Here is a 23,065-nt window from a genome sequence, read left to right on the forward strand (position 1 = left end):
ACTGGGGGGAAAGGGGGAAAGGAAAAGAAAAACCAAGCAAGCGTAGCTCCCGTTTTTCTCCCCAGTGCACACAGCTTCCAATTATTTTAAAAAGAGTGCATCCTCCAAATTTTTTCACTAATTCAGGAAAAAAAAGCACTGTTATAGTGAAAACACGTTTCTAGTTGACCCAGAAAGTTTAAAAAAAAAAGAAAAAAGGGGGCGTGTACATGAAAGAAAAAGACACAGCACGTAATCAGAAAGTTATGCAGGAAGATGTTCATTTTGATGAAAAAGTTACTATTTATTTCAAAAATTGACATGGAAATATTTCGGCTGTTTCTACTGCAATAGCTACACTGATATGGGAGACAGGAAACTTGAAAGTGTTTTGCACATGCTTCAGCTAGGTCTGAATTTGATCTTTGAATTTCAAGAGAGACAAAAATAGAGTCTAACACTTTTTATTCTCTTTATTTTATATTGGGTTTTCTCGTCTTAGCCTCCTCTTAAGTCAGAAGGCTAACGTAAATCTTAACTGTAAAATTTTGATTCCAAGTTTCTCCCTCCTCAAATGAAAAGTAGCCAGAATGAATTTTGAAGGAAGTATTTTTCAAAAATTCAATAAAATAAATGTTAGACCTGAGCCGAGTTTCTCCAGAGAGCCCACACATTTTAATTAATTCTGTATGCAACAGCCTTAGGCGTCTGTCAGATCCACAGCTCAGCTTTCAAACAGATTTAGCGTCTGGACAATCCCAATGAAACTTGCCCCTCAAATGCATTTTTGTGCGGTAATTTGATTCGTCACAGCTCCTGGAGGCCATGCGATTGGCAGCGTTACTCACATTCATCACAGAGTTGATCTCAGCGACTGCTTCATCGTCTGTGGGAAACTGATAGATCTGCACACCATTGCTGACCAGCTCGCTCATTATCTTTATCTTGAATTTGTGCAACTCGCTCTTGGAGATGGTGTCTGCTTTGGCAATGATCGGGATGATGTTCACCTACGGCAGGAGGAAGGAAGGAAAAATAAGCAGGTGAGCAGCAACGGGGCAAGCAGGTCTGTCGGGAGAACAGGTGCTTGCGGGGTGACCCAGGTCCTACCCCAGCAGCTGCTTTACATTTCATAAAACCACAAAGGTGCTACGTGTTGCATGCGAGCTGCAGCACAAGCCCAGATGAACACTAGAGGGAAGAGTTTTCCAGGACTAATTTGGCTACAAGACTTCCAGATAAACCGAAGACAAAACCCTGCAATAAATATACAACGAGCAGATCAAAGGCTCTGCTCTTGTCTGTGTGTTTTGTTACACACTTCAAGGGAGGCAGAGACGGCGTAACTGTCAGATCTCCAGTTATCACCTATCCACTTCTGGCTGTGCTGACAAACTGCTTGAGAAGATAAGTGCAAGGATGAAACGCTGCAGCAGGCTGATGTGAAGCCCTCCTGTGCTTAAGCAGAAAGAGCAGGAACTCAGATGCTTTCACAGCAGCTGCGGATCCTTCCTGAGGACCCCCCAAGCCTCTCCACGAGGATCACGCCGTGCAGATTACACAGACCACCTGGGGAAGGCGCAGGGTGCCATACAGCAGACAGGAGATTTGCTTTCATACTTCTGTTACTCGGCTTCGGTGCCGCATCAGCAGTCACCAAGCACCATACCCCACGCAGCTTCATCGACCCAGGTTTCAAAGCCGCACACAAGCCACAGGGCGGGGAGACCCCCGTGCCCAGCACGTACCAAGATCGAGAGCGAACAAGGGCCACGTCCCACATCCTTCAGGAGGGGTGTGGTTCACTATGGCCCCGTGCTTTGAGAGCTACAGCAGGGCAGGATCTGTCACAGGAACCTCTATTAGATGTTGCTGCTACGCCCAGAAAGGCCAAGTGCAACACTGCGAACCACTGCTTAAACAAACAACAAAACTCGTCTGCCTGAACAGCAGCCAAATTCATAGCAGTAAAACAGAAGAATTCAGACAAATGAGGGGAAAGTCTGATGTGCCATCTCACATTTCTCAATAGCCAATGCTTTTTGTCTTACAGACTAGAAATTCATAACAGCCATTTGGTCTCCAGTGGGTGCCCATTAAAATAAATGACCTTGCTTTCCCAGCTCAAGTTCTCTTTGTAGCTCAGTGTTTTTTCCACACTGCTTGTTTTTTCTCCCCCCTCTGGTTTAGCACTCACTAAATACAAAGAGCATTTACTCACTCCAAAAGAAAATCATCTCAGTTTGCTCATTTCAAATTTATCTGAGAGGATAAACTCTTTTTTCTCAGCCACTGATCTGGCCTCTTTCACCAAGGACCACAAACCCACACAGAACAAGGTCTGCTGGTCTCAGTCCACTCCTCAGCAGGACAATGTCCTCATCACAAAGGTTAAAAGGGCCGTGACCACAGCTGGGTGTCTCGCTGACCTGCTAAGAGCCAAGGAGCTTGGATCCACCATCTCACAGAGAAGAAGGGTCAGCTCAGGGCTCCAGCTCAGCCCTGCTTCCAACGAGGCAGGAGGTGCAGTGCCTGGAGCCTGGCACGGCTTCCCCAGCAGCAGGAGAAGGCAGGCTTTGTGGCCACAGCCGCTGCCCCAGCAGTACTCAAAGAAGGTGCAAACCGAGGTTGGTTCAAGTCCCCTCCAACCAGGTTCCTCATGCTTTGAAAAGGCAACTCGGTCAGCACGTGCTGACACAGAGTTCAAAACCCAAAAGGGTTTTACAAGTTGTCCTATTTCCAGTAATCAATAGTAATATCAAAACTGTGGAGTCCTGGAAATGGCATTTGGGTGTATCTCCCCCTCCTTCTCTCTTCTTCCCCTGTGAGTTCCTGACTTTTTTAAATCATTACTCTTTTATTTTGATTTCACGTGTGCCTTGTAAACCTACAAGCTGGAATCCCACGCTTAACAAGTGATACCTGGAGCACCATACAATTATCTTCCTATTTATCTTTTCCTGAGCATTGGCACCCAAAAGCTGTCTAAGTCTAGATGAGCTCATCCCTTTATACGAAGGAGAAAGGATGGAAAAGTTTGGGCACAAGAAACAAATGAGGTATGAGATGCTACTGAACTGAACTGTGTGTCTAATCCTGCCCTGCTACAGCACCTTCCACACATCCAGTTCTATGCAAAGGCCACAGTGTGTGGCACAGAGGTTAGTGCCAAACAAACTGATATTCAACTAGCCTGAGAAGTCACCTCTCCTTCCTGAAGAGGTTATAAAAACCCAATACAAGGCAGTGATGCCGTGCGAGGTTTCTCTCTCCACTCTTACACAAATAATGTTTACCTTGAGTTACAGGCAAAATCCCAGAGCAACATTCTTATATTGCTCTTCCACTATGAGATATTCTCTATTTAAAGATCTGGTAATAAAATCATGAAGGTAACTACTGGAGCGTCATCCCACCAAATGTGGCAGGCGTGCAGCGTTCCCTTGACTGTCATCCATGTGCTGGAAGTCTTTGCGGGAGCTGGAATTACAGCCAGAGGAAGTCTGTGCTTTAGACAAGACAGTGAACTCCCACACACACACAGAAAATGCAGCTCTTTCTCAAGTCATTCTGACCACAGAGTTATTTCTCATCTCCAAAAATAAAACTTACAAGAACATGCCAAAATAAGTCAGTTGGTAGAAAATAATTTTGCTAATACAATACGGCTACATGGATTTTCACCCTGTGAAATACAGCTGGATTCTTCCCCATCCCAAAGTGTTCCCAAATGCAAGTCCCAGCAAAGCCAAGAGGCAAATCCTACCTTGGAAACTGAACAGCAGAGGCACAAACTAGCCTGGAGCGTCCCCACTGGCCAGTGACCCGCCTAGGATGTGTCAGCTAATGAAGGGCAAGCAATTAGCCCCAGCTCGTAAACAGCACACGCTGGCTGGAAACCATCCAGAGACAACAACCAGGGAGCCCCGGGATGCCCACGGCAGCACACAGCGGTGCCATCGCTTCCCAGGGCAGGGCTGTGGCGTAAATCAATAGATCACCTCCTCATCTCATACATATGGGATTTTATTTATCTCCTCCTTTTCCCGGGTTAAACCCAATGGAAAGCCAACCTCTGCCAGGTCATACGTGCTTCCCACCTACCAGCCAGCCACATTTCATCTACCGAGAACCACTTCTGAAGACGCTTCTAGCTCTCTGGCTGTAATTAAATACCCTAGACAACAGCTGGCCATGAGCTCAGCTGAACAAATATTGTATTACAGTACAATGGAAGATTTTGTTTACAAAACAGCTTTACCCAGAAGGGATTTTGTAAACTTTACACCAAAAGCAAGATTCATTCTCGAAATCAGACAGAATCCAAAGCCTGCCCATCATGTGATGCCATGCCACCGGTGTGCTAAGGCGAAGGGGTAACTGAGCCAGGTTCCTACAAAACCCTTGGTGAACTAGTCTCAGAGGCCAAGACAGCAGAGCACACAGCAAAGCATTGCCTCTGATACACCTTTTGTCCCCATGGGCTCCATTCTTCAACTGTAAAACAAGGGCCACCGGCCACGTAAAGATTCCCAAGAGGAAAGCCAGGTTCAGGTGTGCTCACACGGCTGCAGACATGAGTCTCTGCTCAGCCAGGGTAACCACTCACTGTTAGTGGTCTGGAGCAGATTGGAAGCTGCCTGGGGTTTGCTGACACCCCACTTTGCTCTGCCCATGCACTGGCCCCCAAGCACAAGTGGTTCATGTGTATTTGGAAGGGGGCACGGTGCCGTCAGGCACAAATCATTAAGGAATGCCTGGAAAGCGCCTTGATGTCCTGGGATGACACCGATGCAGAAATGCAACATAAATCCCTGACACCCAGAAAATATCAATGATCTCTACTTGCTCATTCATTTCCACGTGCCTGCCTGTGCGAGGCCACCATGAAATCCAAGAAGTTCTCACACTGTGGTAAGGAGATGAGAGCAAAGGGACAGAATGACTTCAAAGGGCACTATTTAAGTGGAAGTTTAGAAATATAAAAAGCTTGCGTGCACCCAGAGTTCTAATCTCTGCACAAGTACAAGGGATTTATTTTGGTACTACCCAAGGACCACATTAAAGGCAGTCACAGAGAGATGTAAAAAGTAGGGAATGCAGAAGGGAAGAAAGAGAAAAGCTTTGTGGGACCACCAGCACCAAGGGGAATCGGGCAAAAACTTTGCTCCAAGCATATTTCTGGGAACATGTAATGCTGGCACCGCACCAAGAGACAAGAGTTTAATAAGGGAAAGTTTTTGGATTCCTGATGAAGTCAGTGTAACAGCCACCACGGTTACAAACAGCTCACTGCAGTGGGAAGCCAGCGCCTGCTCTGGAGCAGGGCCAAGGAAAAGCAGGCCAACAGCCCCGGGAGGCGAGGGCAAACAGCAGGGACTCTGCGAGGGGGAGCTCTACCTGCCAGGAAAGTCCAGCAGAGCCGCACATGGACAACGGCCAGAGAAGAGAGCGTTCCCTCAATGTAACCCAGGGGACCGCCAGTTACTGCAGGGTCCCAGTTGCCTTGTAGCCACCCTCTGTAGACTGATCAGCATCCGCCGCCTTGCTGCTAAAACACTGCTCTGAAAGATAGGAAGTTCTTGCAAAGAAAAGAAGAGATGCTGCTGTCACTAGTGACCTTTGAAGCTCCTGCAGCTCCCTAGAAGCCAGCTGGAACTACCAAAAGTGTGTCAGAAACCTCCTCCGAGCTGCAGGAATATGAGCAGTAGACAGTTAAGTAACCCCTAAGGCGGTAACAGTTTACGGACAAAGAAGAAACCCCCAGCTAGACCCTCTCACAACCCACTTTCAGGATGCCTATGACCTTGAGAATTTCTCACTATATTTACATTTTCAGAAGATTGCGTGATATCCTCTACAGATCATCTGGAACTACCACGAGTGACAGCTCACACACTCCCAGTGCACCAGCACGCACAGCCAACGCTTCCCTTCAGCCCTTGTCAAAAGGTGGTGGTCGGTACAGCAGAGGCATCCACCGTTGCGGTGGGTCTCAGCCCCTCTGTCCCTGCTGACAGGTCAGGACAGCAGAGGTGGCTCCGCAGTTTCCACAGTTCAGCTGCAGGAGCTGGAAGACATCCTGTACTCCTGTAAAGAAGAGCTACTAAAGATGCAGCTGATGGCTTTGATAAATAAATATGAACCGATCTGGGTAAGACTCTTACAGTGATGGACACTCTAGACTTCAGACAGCTAGCTGGAAAACAGGTTTTTCACCTGATGTTTTTCAGGAAAGCCAGTGAGAAATAAAGCACAGGACCTCAGCAATGCACCAGGGCAGACTACGTTTTACCAGAGTCCTAAAAACAGCTCAGTTTACATGCAGGAAGGAGTCCAGCACTCACACGGAAGGAACGGAGCCTTCCATGTGACAATCAATATTAACAGAAGCATCAGCACTTCCAGAAAGAGGGACCACGGTCTCCAACCCCTTACCTTGCTATCCAGCTTCTTCATTGTCACCAGGTCCAAGGACTTGAGTGAGTGTCCGGTTGGGGTGATGAAGTACAGGCAGACGTGAATCCTCGTATCATGATAGTTGAAGAGAGAGCGGCGGATTTTCAGCTCTTCTTGCAAATAGTTTTCAAACTGCGTATCAATGTACTCAACTATTGGCCTGTAACTAAAACCATACCATTAGCAACACAGATACTGGAGCTCAAAATTACATAGTTTGAGGGCTTAAGGAGTTCTCCTAGACATACCATGGTATCATGTAAAAAGTACTTATAAGACTCAAACAATTTAGCCTTACAACAGGGTATGTGCGGCATTTACACACAGACCTTATAACCCAAAGGTTGCCGGGGTCTCCCGAGGCTGCACTGCAACGCGTAAGGACAGTGGAGTATGGGAAGATGACTACTTCCACAGACCAAACTTTGCCCAGATCTCAGGACTGAGCCATCTGGCTGTAGCAATGCAACATGACCAAGGAGAGACCTTGGAGTCGCCGGAAACCTTTACCTGGGGCTTGAACAAGATGTCTGTGTAATTAAATGAGACAGGTCCAGAGACACCGATCACTGCCAGACAGATAATTCCCAACCCTGCACTGAGGACAGCTTGTAACTGCTCACGCTCCTGGAGGACACCATTCTCTGCTGGAAAGACCTCCTATGACCTCTCTGTTTGGCTCCTCACCCAATTCCCTCTACACGTAGTCCCCAGACCCAGAGCCACTGCAGGGAGCTACTTTATTAACAGAGACACAGACATCTCCTCTGCAACACTGCAAGCAAGCCTGCAGGCAGTTGATGCCTAAGCATCAAAGGCAAGCCCAGAAATGCCAAGCAGATGGCACGAGACCTGCCTTTCATCTTTATTTATCTGATCCCCAAATCCAACTGCATCCACGATCGTTAACTTCAGGTGGACGTTGCTCTCCTGCAGGTCGTAGGTCCGTGGCCGCAAGCGAACCGTGCTCTCGTAGTGACTGGCTTCCTCCGTCTCAAATGTGGTGTTGAAGAGGGTATTCATTAGTGTAGATTTCCCGATGCCGGTCTCACCTGGGAAGGAGAAATCATCAGCTCACTGCAGCATGAATTTGTCACAGGTACTTCATGGAACATTAATTACAGAGCAGAACTAAATTATACTGTGAAAGGTTACTACAAATTGGTTGTGGACAGACATATAGTTGCCGCAGAAGTAAATGCATTCTCAAAGGCCTCCCATGCTTAAGGCAAAGCTAACACAGAGCACTTCGGTCTCATCTCCCAGTGAGGATCATAAAGCACAGCAAAACGCACTATCTTCCCCTCCATGGACCCTGACTTGGCTTGGGATCCTGCACCAGAGAAGCTGGGGAGAGTATAATTTTAGTAGAGTCTTTTGAGTCTTCAGATGAGGAGGAGTAACACTCAGCTGCTCCTCCTGACAAGGTCTGTCTGGGTCAGTTGTTGGCTGTCCCAAACACAGCGACAGCTCCACATAACGCTGCAGATCAGCACGAAGTGATGGTTGTTTGGTGTGCTGTGGAGGGGACGGGGATGTCTGACAGTGAGGTTCCCTCTCACTCCTTTCTGTGAAATTCCAGACCAACAAGCTCCTTTACCACTTTCTTTGCTTTATCTTACCATTAAAGTCTCTGGGGACCTGCCTTTTTTGAAAGTGAAGACCCCTGTGATGAGGGGATCTGGGGGGCCCATTTCAGTGCAGAGGAACACGCAGACAGCTCTGGACCTGCTAGGACAACCTGCCATCAGACTGAAAACCCCTTTTCACCCCAGCAAAGACGCTGGATCTAGGTTTCATGATTTCCCTGTGCAGCTCAACTTTGGTCTGCCTGGAAGCCCTTAAAGCAGCTTGTCCCTCTTCCACCGCCTCAACCCTGTAATCCCACATATGCCATTAATAACCGTCAAAGGACTAAAGCCCATTCTGCTGTAACCCTTTCCCCCTCCATCCACACAGCAGCTACACCAGAGTCAGCTCTGAGGCTCTTTTATTCTCCCCTTGAAAAGCACGACAAACTCTGCACAAGGCGCTCGGGGAGCTGCTGAGATCTGGCTCAGCACACACAAACTGCCTGAGATGGTCCCATTCTGCACAGACACATCACAGACAGTGTGCCCATGCTTTGAGATGATAGGGCCACCTGTGCAGCAAACAGAATTGGCCAAACTGGAAGAAATAAACAACAAAAATCTTCCATCACATCAGGCGTGAGCTTCTACAGGCATCCAAACAACCTCAGCAAGACAGCCGCTGCCTGACAGAGAGCAAGAGGTGCTGCTCTGCCCTGAAAAGCTCCAGCTGCACAGAGAGATCTTCCAACCCAGCCCAGATGACGGTGTTTGCAATGCAGCTGGTTTCATTTCAGATTGCTTTGATTTCTGGAGTTTCCCTTTAGTATTTCTGCTTCCTTCAAGGCTGCCCTGTTGCCCCACAATACTTCATGCCCATCAGCCAAGGGGACACACGAATGCTGTTTCGGCAAAACCAAAGTGAAACTAATACCAAAATGCCATATACCATCTGTGACACTGCGGCCAAAGCATGACACTGTCCTCAGAGGCCACATTCCACTGTGCATTTTTACTATAGACCTCAGCAGAGCCCAGTGCCAGAGCACCAAAGCAGGGCACTTCTGAGGCATCTTTATCTTCCCAGTAGTAGAAAAAATTCTGCCAACTCGAACCTCTGAGATATGCAGAGGGAGAGAACGCGGAGTCAAGAGGTGACAGCAGAGAAACTTGGTAGGGAAAGAATAGCTCTTGGAGAACCAGTAGGGGCAAGGTTAGGAGAAGTTTCCCATCTGTAGCCCTGCTGTTCCAACAGCCATTGAAAGATACCTGGGATGCATCACAAACCAAGCTCCATCCCAGAATATTCAGCTCACAGACTGTCTGTGAGCCAGAAAGGCTTTGAACTGCTGCTCCTGGTAACTAAATGAGACTCTGATGTTTTCCAGACTGGCCTACAAGGGGCCTCATTTAAACTCCTCATTCACTACACGCAGCCCTTTTGGCCAAGGGATTGAAGAGAAGTAAAATCCAAGGAAACGGCCTTCTGCTCCCCACTCATCGCCCAGGCACGCCGTCGCGCCACACCTTCGGCACGGACAGAGCACAGCCCCTCTCGCTGAACCCAGCCGCCTCGGAGGAGCCCTGCAGCGGACACGCCGATGGGAGAGCGGGAGGCTGAGCAGACCTCTGTTCGAGGGATGTGCCATGCCTGCTGCCAAGGGGTTCGGGCTTTTTCCTCTTCAAGCACCACTGGTTCTGCTCTTCACTGGAGAATAAATATCTCGTGGTGCTCAGAACAGGGCAGAGGCATGCACCACTTCCTACCAGCTGTAGCCAAGAGTTATGCAAGGAAATAAAAACTGCCTGGTGCTCTAGATTAATCAGAAAGTGAAGTCATATGGAGAACTCACTACTGATGCAAGCCACATCTTCCTCTTCAGTTGTGGGCACAGCTGGGAGCAGGTACTGGCAAACAGGGGTACAGGGGTTTTTTTTTCCCCCTCTTACCCAAAAAAGAAAAAATGCAGTAATTTTTTCTAGTGTCACAAATGGTACGGCCAGATGAGAATGCAGGAGTACCCATTGTGGCATCCCCACGAATCACACCGATTCAAAACATGTTGCCCTTCTGCTAAGGAGCAAGTCTATGAAGTTCAACTGTGATTTCAGCCATGCTTTTTACTTGTGGTTTGGATATGCAGAAGCGGCTTAGGTATGGCACAGGCACCTTGGGCAAGCTGTCAGGGGTTCAGTGCACAGTCTATACAGAGCCATATTCTCTTTGGGCAGATCGAGGGCCAGGCAGGGCGCTGCTGACTCCAGATGTATTTTTGCTGCTCTAGCAGGTTACAATACTTCAGACCTCATACACAATGCAAGAACCAGCCAAAGTAAAAATAATACTCATCACTGAAAGGAATGGGTTTCTAGTACTCTAGCCAGGACCGCCTGCTAGATCACATCAATACCAAAATTAAAACCCAAGAATATAATGAGGTGATTTTAAAGTCAGCCTTTTGCACCTGCTCACAATCTTCAAATCAAATACTCCACAATCAATAAAAACAAACCGCTCCCACTCCTTTTCCTAGCACAGAGATGGGTCATGCTTCAAGTTCTTTGACTCACCCCGGGAAAGCATCAACCAGGCACAGCTCAGATACAAGCCTCTTATCACTAGCTTTAGGGTGCGGGCTTACACTCAGGAATTAACAAGTTATCACTAGCCGCTCTCACCTAACACATGGTGCATCTCACTGCACCTACTGGGATGTGTTTTCACTGAGCCACCCCAGCTTGCAAAGGGAAATATTTAACTTGCCACATACAGTCTTCCCTTAATCCTTCCTATTGCAAAGCTACTGCAGTGGAGGAGATGAGCAACACCTCACTCATCGGGGAAATTCTTCTGGTCTGACCCACAGGGCTCAGCCAGCTGAACCTCCCCTGCAGCTCCTGGACCTGCAGCGGTAGCTCAGCTCAGCGCGGGGCTGGACAGTCCCACATCCGTTTCCTCCTCCCCTCGCCAAAGGCAGAAGTTGATCCATTAAAGCTTTTTCCAAAACTTTCTCTAATTTTGGGCAATGAGTCTGCAACAGTCACTGGTGAAAGTCACAGCTCAGAAGCACATCAAGCTCCAGAAAGCTCAAGTTCATTGAAATTATTATGCATTTTCTATTTAAAGAGTTAGGCATTTCTGACTGGTTTAAAGTCACTGCCGAGGCTCGTGGCACAGCAGGAGGCACATGAAATCCCGGTCCCAACCCCACCGCGCCGCCAGCTCAGCCCCTGTCTGTTTGCAGAGGACCGTGCTCACCCACACAGAGGATGTTGAAGCTGAAGCCTTGTGTGACAGACTTGCTGACCAGCTGATCGGGGAGACTGTCGAAGCCGACATGGCCCCCCAGGGAAAGGTTCCTCTTCTCTTCATTCTGGTAGGGAGAAGAAACCAGATTAGCAGAGCTGCACCGAGAAGGCAAGTCAGAGACACAAGAAGAACCACTGAGCCCAAGAAATAACCACCCTCCTGAGCAGTGCAGAGCTACTAACACAAACCCTAACACCGCCCACAAGAGCTTGTGTTTTGGCATGCCACAGCTCAAACCCTCCGACAGCCACCACCATCAGAATAGAGAGGGAAAAATACTGATCTTAACAGGGAGTTGGGAGAACTAAGCTACCAGGCTACAAAGAAAACACTAGCGTGAACTGCAACTACATGCAGCTGGGAGAGATCAGCAGAGGAAAACCCACCACCATGTGTTTTAGCACTCATTTATCCTCATCCTTTTTTACTTTATTTTCTTAAACCCTCCGGCACTGAATTCAGCTCGACAGACTCTGCGTTTCCCCCGCAGTACTTGATCTTTTTCCCTTTGCTATTGCCATAAGCAGTGTGGTTTTGTTTGCTGGCGCATCCAGGGGTGCTGGTTGCACAGGCAGGGTGAGAAATCCTCTTGCTTTACCATCTGTGACCACAGAGTTTTCCACCATTTCTCTGCTGTTCCTGTTCCTGCCTCCCCCACATGCACTTTGTTCTTCCTTCTGTCCCCTCCCTCCCCCAGAGGAAGACAAAGCTGATCACCTGAAGGAAGCTTTGCTTAGAAACTAAGACAATAAATATCCGAGGAGACAAGAGGTCTGTGCCCTGCGTTGTACAGAAAGGCAGACCAGGTCAGCTATGAAGTCCAGAAGAGAGGAGACAACAGAAGGGTCATTTCTGTTTCTAGTGGTTAAGAACAGCAGAGTTTGGATTTACACAAATATTTCAGATGTTGCAACTGAACAACGCTTTCCGAACCCCGGGACCAGATCGATGCCCCCGCAGCCTCTCAAACACCCCTATCCTTCTACAGAGAAGCAAGGATACATCACTTCAGCGCATGACTCATTTACCCTCACAGGTTCTTCGGTAAATGACTCTGTTTTTCTTAATCACGAGCACACAGTGAAAGATGGGAATAGAAAAAAAGTGTCTGCCCTTTGCCTGGCTCCGGTTCTTCTGTCCGTCCCTGACAATGCGGACTTCATGTCCCAGCACTAAGACTGTGAGATAAGAGCATACCCTGAGAAGGGCCTAAGCTGGCTGTCAAACTTTAAATTAGCTCAAGAGGAAAATAAAAGAAATGACGTGATAAGCCTTGTGTATTGCTGCATGCCTGCAATAAGATTGTTAAACCACAAACCTTTGTTCAACTGCATCTTGAGTCAAAGCGTCCTTAGTTCTGCCTTTGGTAAAACAAATACTCTCAGCTTTGTAAAAATAAACCATTTAAATCACAAGAACAACTTGTGGACAGCTGAAGCAGCTCCTGTGCCTCACGTACAAACCTGCCGGCTGTCCTGCTTAGCATTTGCTACCAACTTTCAGGTGATTTCAGCCCAGCGTTCTCCCAAGGGACTTCTTGGACAGAAACACAATCAAATTGTAGCTGGGCTCCTGCGATCGATTCTGCTTCACCCCACCCGGATTGATCGCGCTCACTAAGTGGAAACAGCAATGATTTAAAGTTTTCCCGTGGGAGAGACGCTGTTAGTTAATGTTTTAAGGTGGCCAAGAGTTTAGCTGAATTAAAAATGGCCCCTAAGACAGGGAAACCTCCAAGTTAAGTTTTCTTCCATTCATCTGTCACCACATCGAGCTGCTAAAGCTCAGACTAACACCTCTGCAGGGACAGAGCCCAACTGCAGGATTATTCCTCAGCACACAGGGCAAAAAGGGAGCCCATGCTGATCTGGGCAGCCCAACGCTGAACCACAGGTCTGGCACGGGATGGTACAACTGCACCGGGAAGGGGAACTTGGACACACGTGTGCCAAGAAAGGGCTCAGAGTTGTTTAGGGTTTGGTTATTTTTTTTTCTCTTAAGGAAGAGACTGTCACAAGGCACAGAAAGGGGCTGCATGGCTGAGACCTGGCATCAGCAGAGCTCAGAGGGCTTCCTTGGGTTCTCGGCCCCATCCCCTCAGCTCCCACTTCTCCTCTCCCCGCCCACCCCTCCGAGCCACCACCTTACAGAGCTTAAAATGCCAGTTCCCACCACTGCAATGCAGCGACAGCCAAGCACACCATTCCCACAGAAAGTTAACCCAGTTTGATGGTTACACTTTGTGTCTTTTCATTTTAAATAATAAACAAAACCAAGCAAACAAAAACACAAACCAGAAGCCTGGGATGTCATTTTGGATGGGAAATAAATAAAGGCTGCCGATGGCTATGATTAGGCTGAGAGTGCCTGAGGCTGGGAGCAGGTATCCAGGCAACAGGCAGCACCACTGCTTGGGATTTTAAAATAGGCTTCAGCTCGGCAAGGCTGCATTTTAAAATAGGTTCCAGCTAGGCAAGGCTGCATTGAGAACTCAGTCATGCTTTGGCCAGAGGAAACCCAAACGCATTCGCGCAGGACTTTCTTTTTCTCCTCTTTTTTTGGCGTTTGGTCGCTGTTCATTACAGGACAAGAATACACTCGCTCAAAACTGCTCGCCGTCTCTTAAAGCTGCTAAACCAGTGAGCCAAACTTCAGTGACCTTGAAATGCAGTTTCCTCTTATTTCTGTAAGCAGCGATAATAATCTGGTTCAAGTCCAAAATGCTGCTGATACCAAAGCAGAAAACCATTTGCTGCGCTTGCCGTGCCTTCAGCTGTCATTCAGCCTCCAAAAGGATTTTGCTGTTGTTACTGTGTTAGGATAAACAACGGCAACAACTGCTGGAAAGAAATAAGACTAAGAAAAGAAGGAAAGAAAAGTTTTCTTGTTTTATTCTTTCCCTCCAATCCATTGAGCTTAAAAATTTGACAGCCTTGTGAATGCCACCAATTCTTCTGCTCAGCTGTGTTGCCTGGTGCGCTGACCTACCTCCCGCCCCAATGAGCAAACCACCGGCACTTCTTCCTGCATCTGCCTGCAGCCGATTTGCGAGTCTCACCCCAATGACTAACCCTTCTGGCCAGCTCCTGCTCGCCGAGGCTAGCTCAAGGACAGCTTGACTCAGTTCACCTGCTAGTAAAGACAACAAGGTCACGCTCAAACTGGAATTCTTTCCAGCAGAAGGAGGAGCCAGCCTGCAACACTCAGCATAAATCATCAATCCAGACTATAAATGCTGCAATAAATGAGGGCAGCAGCAATGCAGCAACAAGGGGTGGGGCAGGGGGCGGAATTTTTGGTTTTGTTTTAAGCAAAAGGTAGGAATTTCAGCAGGGCTTTTCCCATGTTTGGCGCCAGCGATGCGACTGCCCTGCAGGACAGCAGCACGCAGGTTACGTGGCAGAGCTGGATGGGATCGGCCACGGCGAGAGCCAGGCAGATACACAGCCCTGCCCTTTCCAGTTGCACTGGTCTCTGCAACAGTCCCGCCCTCCACAACGCCCAGTGAGAAGTAGGTCCCTCATCTCACAGCCTGGAGAGGTAACTCTCCTGCTTCTCACCAGGCAGGACCCCATCCAGCACCTGCAAACAACCATGAGGCAGTGAAGCTTTCCTGAAGCCCCGCTGGTCATTTTGCAACGTGATAATTAAGTGTTTGCGATGGCTCCGAGTGCGATCTCCCACTGCGTATCGCTTCTTGGGTCACTAAGGGCATCCTATGATGGGCAGCTACCAGGGTTTTACTTGGAGCCTTTGAACATGCTCTCTGAAGATCTTCTGTGCCTTGAGCTGATCTTCAGGGCTTGAAGCAGAGGGAACAAGGGGATAATCTGTATTTTTTTTTTTAATCTGGAATTCGGTGGGAAACAAAAAAAGTCATCAGAAGGTCAGAGCAGAATTTATTAATCCAAAGTCCTTTAAATATTTTCACAGATGCTCTGGCTGGGCCAAGAAGCAGAGTCCATCCAGGCAGCAGGCGCACAGAAGGCATCTGGGGCATGGCTACGGGAACAGCAGCCATCCCGGAGGGAAATCGATCTTTGGCTTTGGTTCGACAGCTACGTCACAGGACCCTTCTCTTGGCATGCAGCAGAAAGACAGACATGCCCTTTGTAGCACAGATGGCCACACTCAGTGAGCACCACAAAAATCAAAAAGAAACCTCCAAACGTAGCACTTCAAACCCCTGCTCCCAGCCACGCTCCGCTGGAGGCTGGGGACGCACGACAGCATGCTGGCCCACTCCTGCAGCCACACCAGCACCAAGCTACCCAGGGAATGGAAAACAGGATTTCAAACCCACGTCGGCTTCCTAAGCCCATCGACAGCAGGGTCCCAAAAATCGGGCTGTGCAGCGGGACCGCGGGGCTGGGAGGAAGCAGGGGCAGCGATGCCACGGGCACAGGCAGCAACGCAACACCGCGGGCAGCTGGCCACAAACCACATCCGTAGAAGATGGTATGTTATTTGGCCCTTTATTGCAAGTGAGATGAGAAAAGGCAGAGAAACACAATCAGAGAGACCAATCCCAGATCCCTAAGAGGGCCAACACAGTATTTACATATTAATTAGGCTCTTCCTAGCAGACAGCAGGATTAAAGAAACCTGCGAGGAGAAGTGGCACAGGCTACAGCACCAACCAGCATGCCAACGATCTCTTAAAAAAAAAATAAAAATCTGATCACAGTTTCCCTTCATGCTGCACCTCCAAATTAGCATCAGTTCCACTTTGCGTCATTACGTTTTTCAGCAACTTCTCCCAGGAAAAGGGGCTTTATGACTGCCGGCGCAACCCACGGGGAATGTCAGCAGCGAAAAGATCCGCTCCACGTTCAGCTGCCCCTCAGCCACATAGTTTTCCCAGCCAGGGCTCCTGGTGCAGGGCGGAGCAGCTCATTCTGCTTTTGGATGTGCTGCCCGTTGTTCTTGTTTTCACACCAGGAGCAGTGTGAACAGACCGGAACTTGGATATAAAAAGATCATTCTCACATCGATTGGTTGCAAAAGAAGAAAAAAGAGACATTGAAAAGTATCATCTTTCAATTAATCTCAACAAGAAATGCTCTTTGGTGACATATGCTTGTGCTTTCTGCTTCAGACAACCCTCAGTTTTGTTTTCCTGAATGAAGCAAGTGAAAGCATATGGGTAAACAAAAGCGTAATTGAATGCCACAATCATAAATGGTGATATTTATTTTTTTAAGTGGTGATATTTATTTTTTAACAACTTGGCATGATGGGAGTTGTAATGTAAATCTTGGGCCCTGCTGCAGACTCACCAGCATACAAGCAACTTGTGAATATGCCCTGTAAAACCAAGAACAAAAAGCCAAAAATCACATGGCTTCACTGTTTATCAGCCAAACCGTGACTTAAGTGAAGACTCCTGGTTTTATACCCTGAGGGACAGATCAGCACTCTTCTGTATCTAAGGTGCCTTTTCCCACTTCTACAGCCTGACAAAACACGAGCGAGAAAGATGCATGGCTGACATTTTCCAAGGCGAAACAGCAAAGGCCTACAGGGGAAAAAGGAGGGGAAACTCAGCCCTTTCTTCTTTCTGCTAAATAAAAAGGGCTTACACTTGAGCAATGACCTTCAACTCAAAGGCGTCTGCTGCTCCCAAACGCTCCCTCCGGCACCTCCGTAGGCTTTGCACCACCGACCCAGGGTCTCCCCGAGCTGCGGCCAGGCTGCAGCTCCCCAAACGCCAACGCCGCACACAGGGGAGAGGCACGGCTGTTCGGATGAGAGCTTTCTTGTTCCAAGAGCTCACAGGCAGCGGTACTTCAGGCCCCTCTCTTCCTGGGCTTTTTCCATTTACGTTTTCCACACACACTTACAAAATTGCAAGAGGCAACATCACCTGCACAGCACTTTTCCACAGTGCTTCAATTCCCGCTACCGAGGCAGACTTTTGTTTATAAATTCCTCAGTCCTGGATGACATCTTGACCTTAAATAATCCAAATCCTCCGGGACTTTGCAGCATGAGTCCCCCTCCAACCTGGGTACAGTCCATCACCTTCACACCAACACCTCACAGCAGCTCTATCGCACTGGGTATACCCACGGGTGCATGCTTTTGCACTGCGGTAGTGTACGCAGACGTGGAGTCACGGATCAGCGTGCCAGGCACCCTGCAAAGTGCAGAGCACAGACAGATCCTCTCCCTTCCAATTTACAATCAAATCAAAACAGAAATATAAAACAGCGCTAGCAGACAGATTGCAGCTCCCTGCTCAGCGTGACTCAGGGACCAGCAAGAGGAAGAGCAGGGAAGGCTCCCGCAGGCGCTGCTCCGCACGGCTGCGGCACCTTTGGCAGCGCTCCCGTGGCGGGATGCAGCGGTCATGGCTCTGCAGGGGCCGGCTCGGCACCCGGCACAGCTGGGGACTGCTGTTAGTCACAAAGCAATGACTTCACCTTCTTGATTCCCTGTCCACAATCCACCACCACAACAACGCGTGCAACAGAGATTATTACATATACCAGTGCGGTTTGTAAGATGCTATTCCCTTGTCTCCTGAGTAGAAATGTGTGAAATCAGGAAATTATTTGGTCCTGATGCAGGGAGCCTCATTTGCAACGGCAGTGAAAGGACTGAAGACATCTGACTGTTGATTAAGCCTAAGCGGAGCAAGCTGGTCCCACATAGAGCAGCCACGCTGCCGGCATTGCCTGGCCCCTCTCAGACTGGGCAGGGCAAGTCAAACTCCCACAAAGCATGGACCGGAGAGGCCTGCCTCAGGGTGCAGCACACGCAGGGTCCCTACCCCAGCCCCACAACTGTGTGATGCCGAGGGGACCTTCCCCAGACACCCACCCGTGCAAGGTTCCTTACAGAGGCGCCGGTAGTTTTATCGCTGTTCCACAAGTAAACCGAGTCATGGAGCAGTTGAGCACTTGCATAAAGACTTTTGGGCAAACAAAGTGTCGGAAGCCAAATTCAGCTTCTTTGCCCAAGCAAGCACTCCCTGGGCCTTGGCCCAGTTTCTGGGTCAATGCAGAAAAATCTGGCAAGTCACCTCCCTCAGGAGATCCTACCCCATCTCTGAATACTGCCTCAACAAATGCCACTTGACATTTGCAAAGAAACAGCAGCAAGTACAGACTCACGTTTCCATGAAGAAAACATTTCTTTTGCTGAGCTCAGCAGCTAAGGGGTAGTTACAGCAACACCACAGCTGACATCTGAAAAGCACCGCTATGGTGCTAGCAACATTCAAAATAGACACCATCACACAAAGTCTTGTCTGTCTTGTACTCCCAGGCTAAGGACTATTAGATGTATTACCGCATCAGTGAATGAGCTTGCACTTTGCAGCCTACTAAGCAGAAAGACATGGCCCAAGAGAGGTAATGAGACCAGCCTTGAGGTTGTCTAACAACAGTCAGAGGTTGCTGAGCATAGTAAGTCTTGACAGAGGGCTTAGGCGCAGTAAGCGTGACCTCATGGGTGCCTTTGGCGCTGGAGACGAAAGAACGCACACTTTCAGCTGAGGCTGGCCAGTGGGGATCTCAGCACCTCTTAGGCTCTGTCTGTCACACCTAACCGCCACCTAATCTCAAGCAGATTTGCAAAGTGCAAGCACACATGCAACTCTGAAGGTTTTCAGTTAATCTGAAGCATGTGCTCAAAATTCCAGATCCCCATTGTGGAGCACTTAATTACAGGCTGAGGGAAAAAGAAAGGAAGAAAAAACCCGAACTCTACAGAGATAATTTTAGACGTGGGGTTTATGCTGATTTACCACTTGTCTTACAATAGCAACCTGCTGTGCTTCAGCTTCTCTGCTACCTCTCGCTCCGGCGCTGGTGGTACGTGGCCAAACAGGACACATCTCAGATGGCGTGAGCACCTCTGCCTCCACCCTGACCGTGCAGGGAAAGCAGCAGTGTTCTTCTCACTGCTGCATCCCTAAACAACTGTAAACTGTAACGCCACGATGCCTAACACTGCTCTTCCCTCCAGCAACGGCAAGGCAAAGTCCCAGCAGCCTTTACTTCCTTCTCTTTTCCAACACACAGCACGCCGGAGCACAGCCACGTCTGAGCCATCCCTCCACGTGCACAACACCATTTCAGCCAGTCACCTCCAGCTGCTTCACGCTCACAAGCTCCCAGCCCACACCGCAGTTTCCCCCACTAAAAACCTCATACTAAAAAAAACCCCACAATTCCCAGCCCCGCTTTAAACCGCTCTCTTAAGAATGCCAAGAATTTTCCCAGACACTCAAGCCTTTATTCATATCCCTCCCCACTCCCAGCTGCGCTCCAGGCAGGCAATAACATCACTGAAGAAACCAGATATGGAGTCACCACCAAGACAGGCCAAATAAAAATGAAAGCCGCCCTACAGCACAGAGGCGAGAAGACTCAGAAGCTGAGGTTCTCTCCTTTAGGACTAACTAGAGGTTATGTTGCCTAAAGTGATGCCTTCCTTGAAAGCTTTTGGACCCATTTTTAAGAGCTATTCATAAACTCTGAGACCAGCGAGCACATTGCAGGGAGCAATGCTCAACATCTTGGCAAAACAACAATTTTTAAAAAAAATCACTTAGCCCAGTATTAACGTTTAGCAATGTCCCGTATGCCCCAGGCTAGTCTCGGGGAAGAAAACGCTCTGCTGCGCACCTGTAAAAATACAGCGTGCTGAACATGCACTGTAGTCACCTACCCCTAACAAGGTGGACAGGGATTCAAGTGAGAAAGCAAAACTCCTTTTAAGGGAGGAACTCCTTAGGCAAACTCCTTAACTGCTTTCCTGTATCCAAGCTACTCTTGCCAAAGCGGTGTTTTCATTCCTGCGGCACACCTTGTACTGATATCCCAGCAATACGCCGGACGCTAAGCACTCCCAGCAGCAAGCCGGGAGCAAGGATCTGCGCGCTCGACACAGTTCCCTTCTGCCCCGGCCTGCTCACTTTAACATCTGAGAGCAAACAGCTGAACTGCAGGCACTGCCTTCAGCTTTGCTTCAGTCCCAGCAGCCTTTCCTCCGTTAAAAAAGGAAAAAGAAATAAACCCAACCGAAACTAAACCACAAAACATAAAATAAAAACCTTACACACATCTACAGAACCAAATGAACTGGCACAGGCTTAAAACATCAGGTTTTGCTGACTTTCAGAGCTAAGTCTGAAGGGAGAGTAAAGCTTCTCATCTTTTCTTACACAACATACATCCAAGACGATACATTCACAACCTGTGAATGCAACATCAGCTTTCATTTGCTGCAAACAAACTGACTGTTTCTGGCTTAAATTCCTCTCTGACTTTTTACACTAAAAGCAAAATTCCCACGTGCTTCCTTTTCTTAAGCTGTTATTTAGCGATTTCCCTATACCATTTATGAAGCCTAATTAATTAATTGTGAGGTCTTTCTTAATTAAGAAAGGATTAAACATGCATTTTGTCCCTATCACAAGCCCTGGATGAGAGTTTACAAAGGAGCAAAACAGGATTTGCCGGGCATTATGCACACAATGTTTTACAAACATGAATGTTGCCTTTGAGAATAAGGAGAGTTGGTTAAAACAGAGAAAACTATGGAACCAAAAATGAGAGACATTTCCTCCAAAATGACCTTAAAGGATGAGAAAGTTCAGCTTTTCGTCAGCCTGAGAATTCCATCCCCCATGAGCTATTCAAAACTAAGAAAGCAAAGTCCAAAACACAAACATAACTTTTCCTTCAGTCTGTTTAAAAAGAACCCAAAATATAGACAAATAAGAACACACCAGGCTCCATTTATTTTCAAAATTATTTATTCAGAAGGCGCCAAGGCTTTTAATTTAATGGAATTTCACAACTAACGCTGACAAGAGACTAATCTCATCACCGTATCTAGCGAGAGACTTTCCCAAGTTCACCCGAGGCAGCAGATGCATTCCCAGCTTGCACTCAACTGATCTGACCAGCAGGACCTCTTCCCTTCCCCACCATCCTACCACGAGGAAGAGGAGGAGACACCTGGCAAATACAAATGGCCATGGGACAAAGCCAAGAGAGAAACTCCCCTAAGGAGTGGCAAGGAAAAGGCTTGGGGGAGCTTAAAAGAAATGCTGAAGAGGGGAAAAAGGGATCTGGACCCCCATCATGCCGAACAAGCCATGCTGGATATCAGCCACCAAGATCATTTGTTTTAGTTACCACTTAAAATAAACATAGCTAATTCCCACATACGTTTCCAGAACTTATTGCCCAATTATAATAAATACTATTATTCAGTATATTTTTAGACAAGGGAACAGAGATATAACAGGAACTCAAGCGTTTTGATCACCTCTCCATTCTTTTTCCCAGCTTGCCTTATGCAACCACCTCACAGCATTTCCATAAACTTGGAGCTTCTTGGAGCCTGCAGCTACTGGACAGGAGCCCTTGCGATACCGCTGAGAGGACCCCAGAAAGAGGAGCTTTGCATACCACAGCCACTCGGCTCCAAGAGCTGAACCAGAGTCATCGTGCTAATAAGCCGACTGCCATATATCCTATTAACACATGCCTCCAGAAAGCCTCAAAGTGTATTAGCGCAGAATACCTTTAATCTGAAAACTGAAGACAACAGAAAAACCAAAGAAAACCTCTATCTGAAAAAAGTGCACAGCGAAAGGATGAGCTGAAAGAGCTATTCGTGCTGTGTGAAACTACAGAATAAACCTGTGTTCGCCAATACGAGCTGGCAACACCGTGGCTGCAGAAGACGGGAAGGAGAGCGCTCCTGGGAGGCCAGCTCCGGCAGCCCTTTTTCAGGCAACCTTTTTACTGTGGCAGAGCTGAAAGCCAGGATCAAGCTGGATTAGGATCCGAGGCCCGGAGCCACTGGCTGGAAGCAGGGTCTGCAACATCCCCCTGACCCGAGCTGCCCCGCGATCGCAGTGCTGCCCCGCGCACAGCAGGCACCTGCGGGGATATATCTGCTATTTAACGCCGCACGGTCGGTCTCCTCTCCCAGCGACCGACCTGAGCAACCTTGGGTGCTGCTGCGGGAAGGTTCAATTTTCCAGCGTGAACAACACGAGCTCTGGGAACACGCTTCGTGCCAGCCCACAGCTGAAGGCATGCCTGTACAGTCCTTTGCAGGCAGGCATGAACTCAGCCAAGCAGAAGCTGAGGGACGTGTCCTGCCTCTCTGTTACGGCAAGAACCAGCCGAACGCTCGTTGCCTGTGGAGGACTCGGGATGCATTCCCCACATGCTTCCTTGTGCACGTAATGCGGCGGTGGCACAGGCTCATCGCAGCACCTCGTGCAGCGGCGAGGAGGGGATGAGAGCACCCCAAGTCCCTCGATGGAAATCCAGCACAGGCTCTCTCGCTCCGTAGTTCCCTGCAACAATCTGGTTTTGAGGCTGTGCGAGCCAGAGAGGGCAAGAGGCCTGAGGCAGGGTGCTCCATGGGAACCTCTCTCTGGCTGCCTGACATGTCTGGAATTTCACATGTGTGGGAGACGGACGCTTTTTGGCTTCACGAAAGAATCTGAACCTCTAAACAAAGCGGCATCGCCACAACCCTGACCCCACGGGCCCTGGCCAGCCTGCAAGCCGAGCCCAGCGGCTAGGGGTGTAGCTGAGAAGCCCACAGTTCTCACTGACACTGTCATCCCCCAGTCCTCTGAAAATCTCCACCGTCACCCCATTTTGGAGGGTGTGGATTCCCTGTCAGCTCCACCTTTTGCATCGAAATGTCACAAGTCAGAGACGAGGAGGGCTGCTTATGCCAGAGAAGAGGCTCTGGAAGGAAA

General features: G+C 48.6%; 1 protein-coding gene across 4 annotated transcripts in view; it reads right to left on the bottom strand.

Moving 5' to 3' along the window:
* The window catches only part of SEPTIN8 (septin 8), a 37,572-nt gene that overhangs the window by 8,507 nt on the left and 6,000 nt on the right, over window positions 1–23,065 (bottom strand). For 2 of the 4 annotated variants that reach the window (XM_075102972.1, XM_075102975.1), the window contains exons 2-5: window positions 11,269–11,383; window positions 7,295–7,490; window positions 6,418–6,598; window positions 828–989 (exon numbers count right to left, since the gene is read on the bottom strand). In XM_075102972.1, coding sequence (XP_074959073.1) covers window positions 828–989; window positions 6,418–6,598; window positions 7,295–7,490; window positions 11,269–11,383 — 654 coding nt within the window. Of the gene's footprint in view, window positions 1–827; window positions 990–6,417; window positions 6,605–7,294; window positions 7,491–11,268; window positions 11,384–23,065 lie in introns of all 4 variants that reach the window. The other 2 variants (XM_075102971.1, XM_075102973.1) reach the window with 1 other exon arrangement.

This window comes from Phalacrocorax aristotelis, chromosome 8, assembly GCF_949628215.1.
Source record: "Phalacrocorax aristotelis chromosome 8, bGulAri2.1, whole genome shotgun sequence".
NCBI classification, from domain to species: Eukaryota; Metazoa; Chordata; class Aves; order Suliformes; family Phalacrocoracidae; genus Phalacrocorax; species Phalacrocorax aristotelis.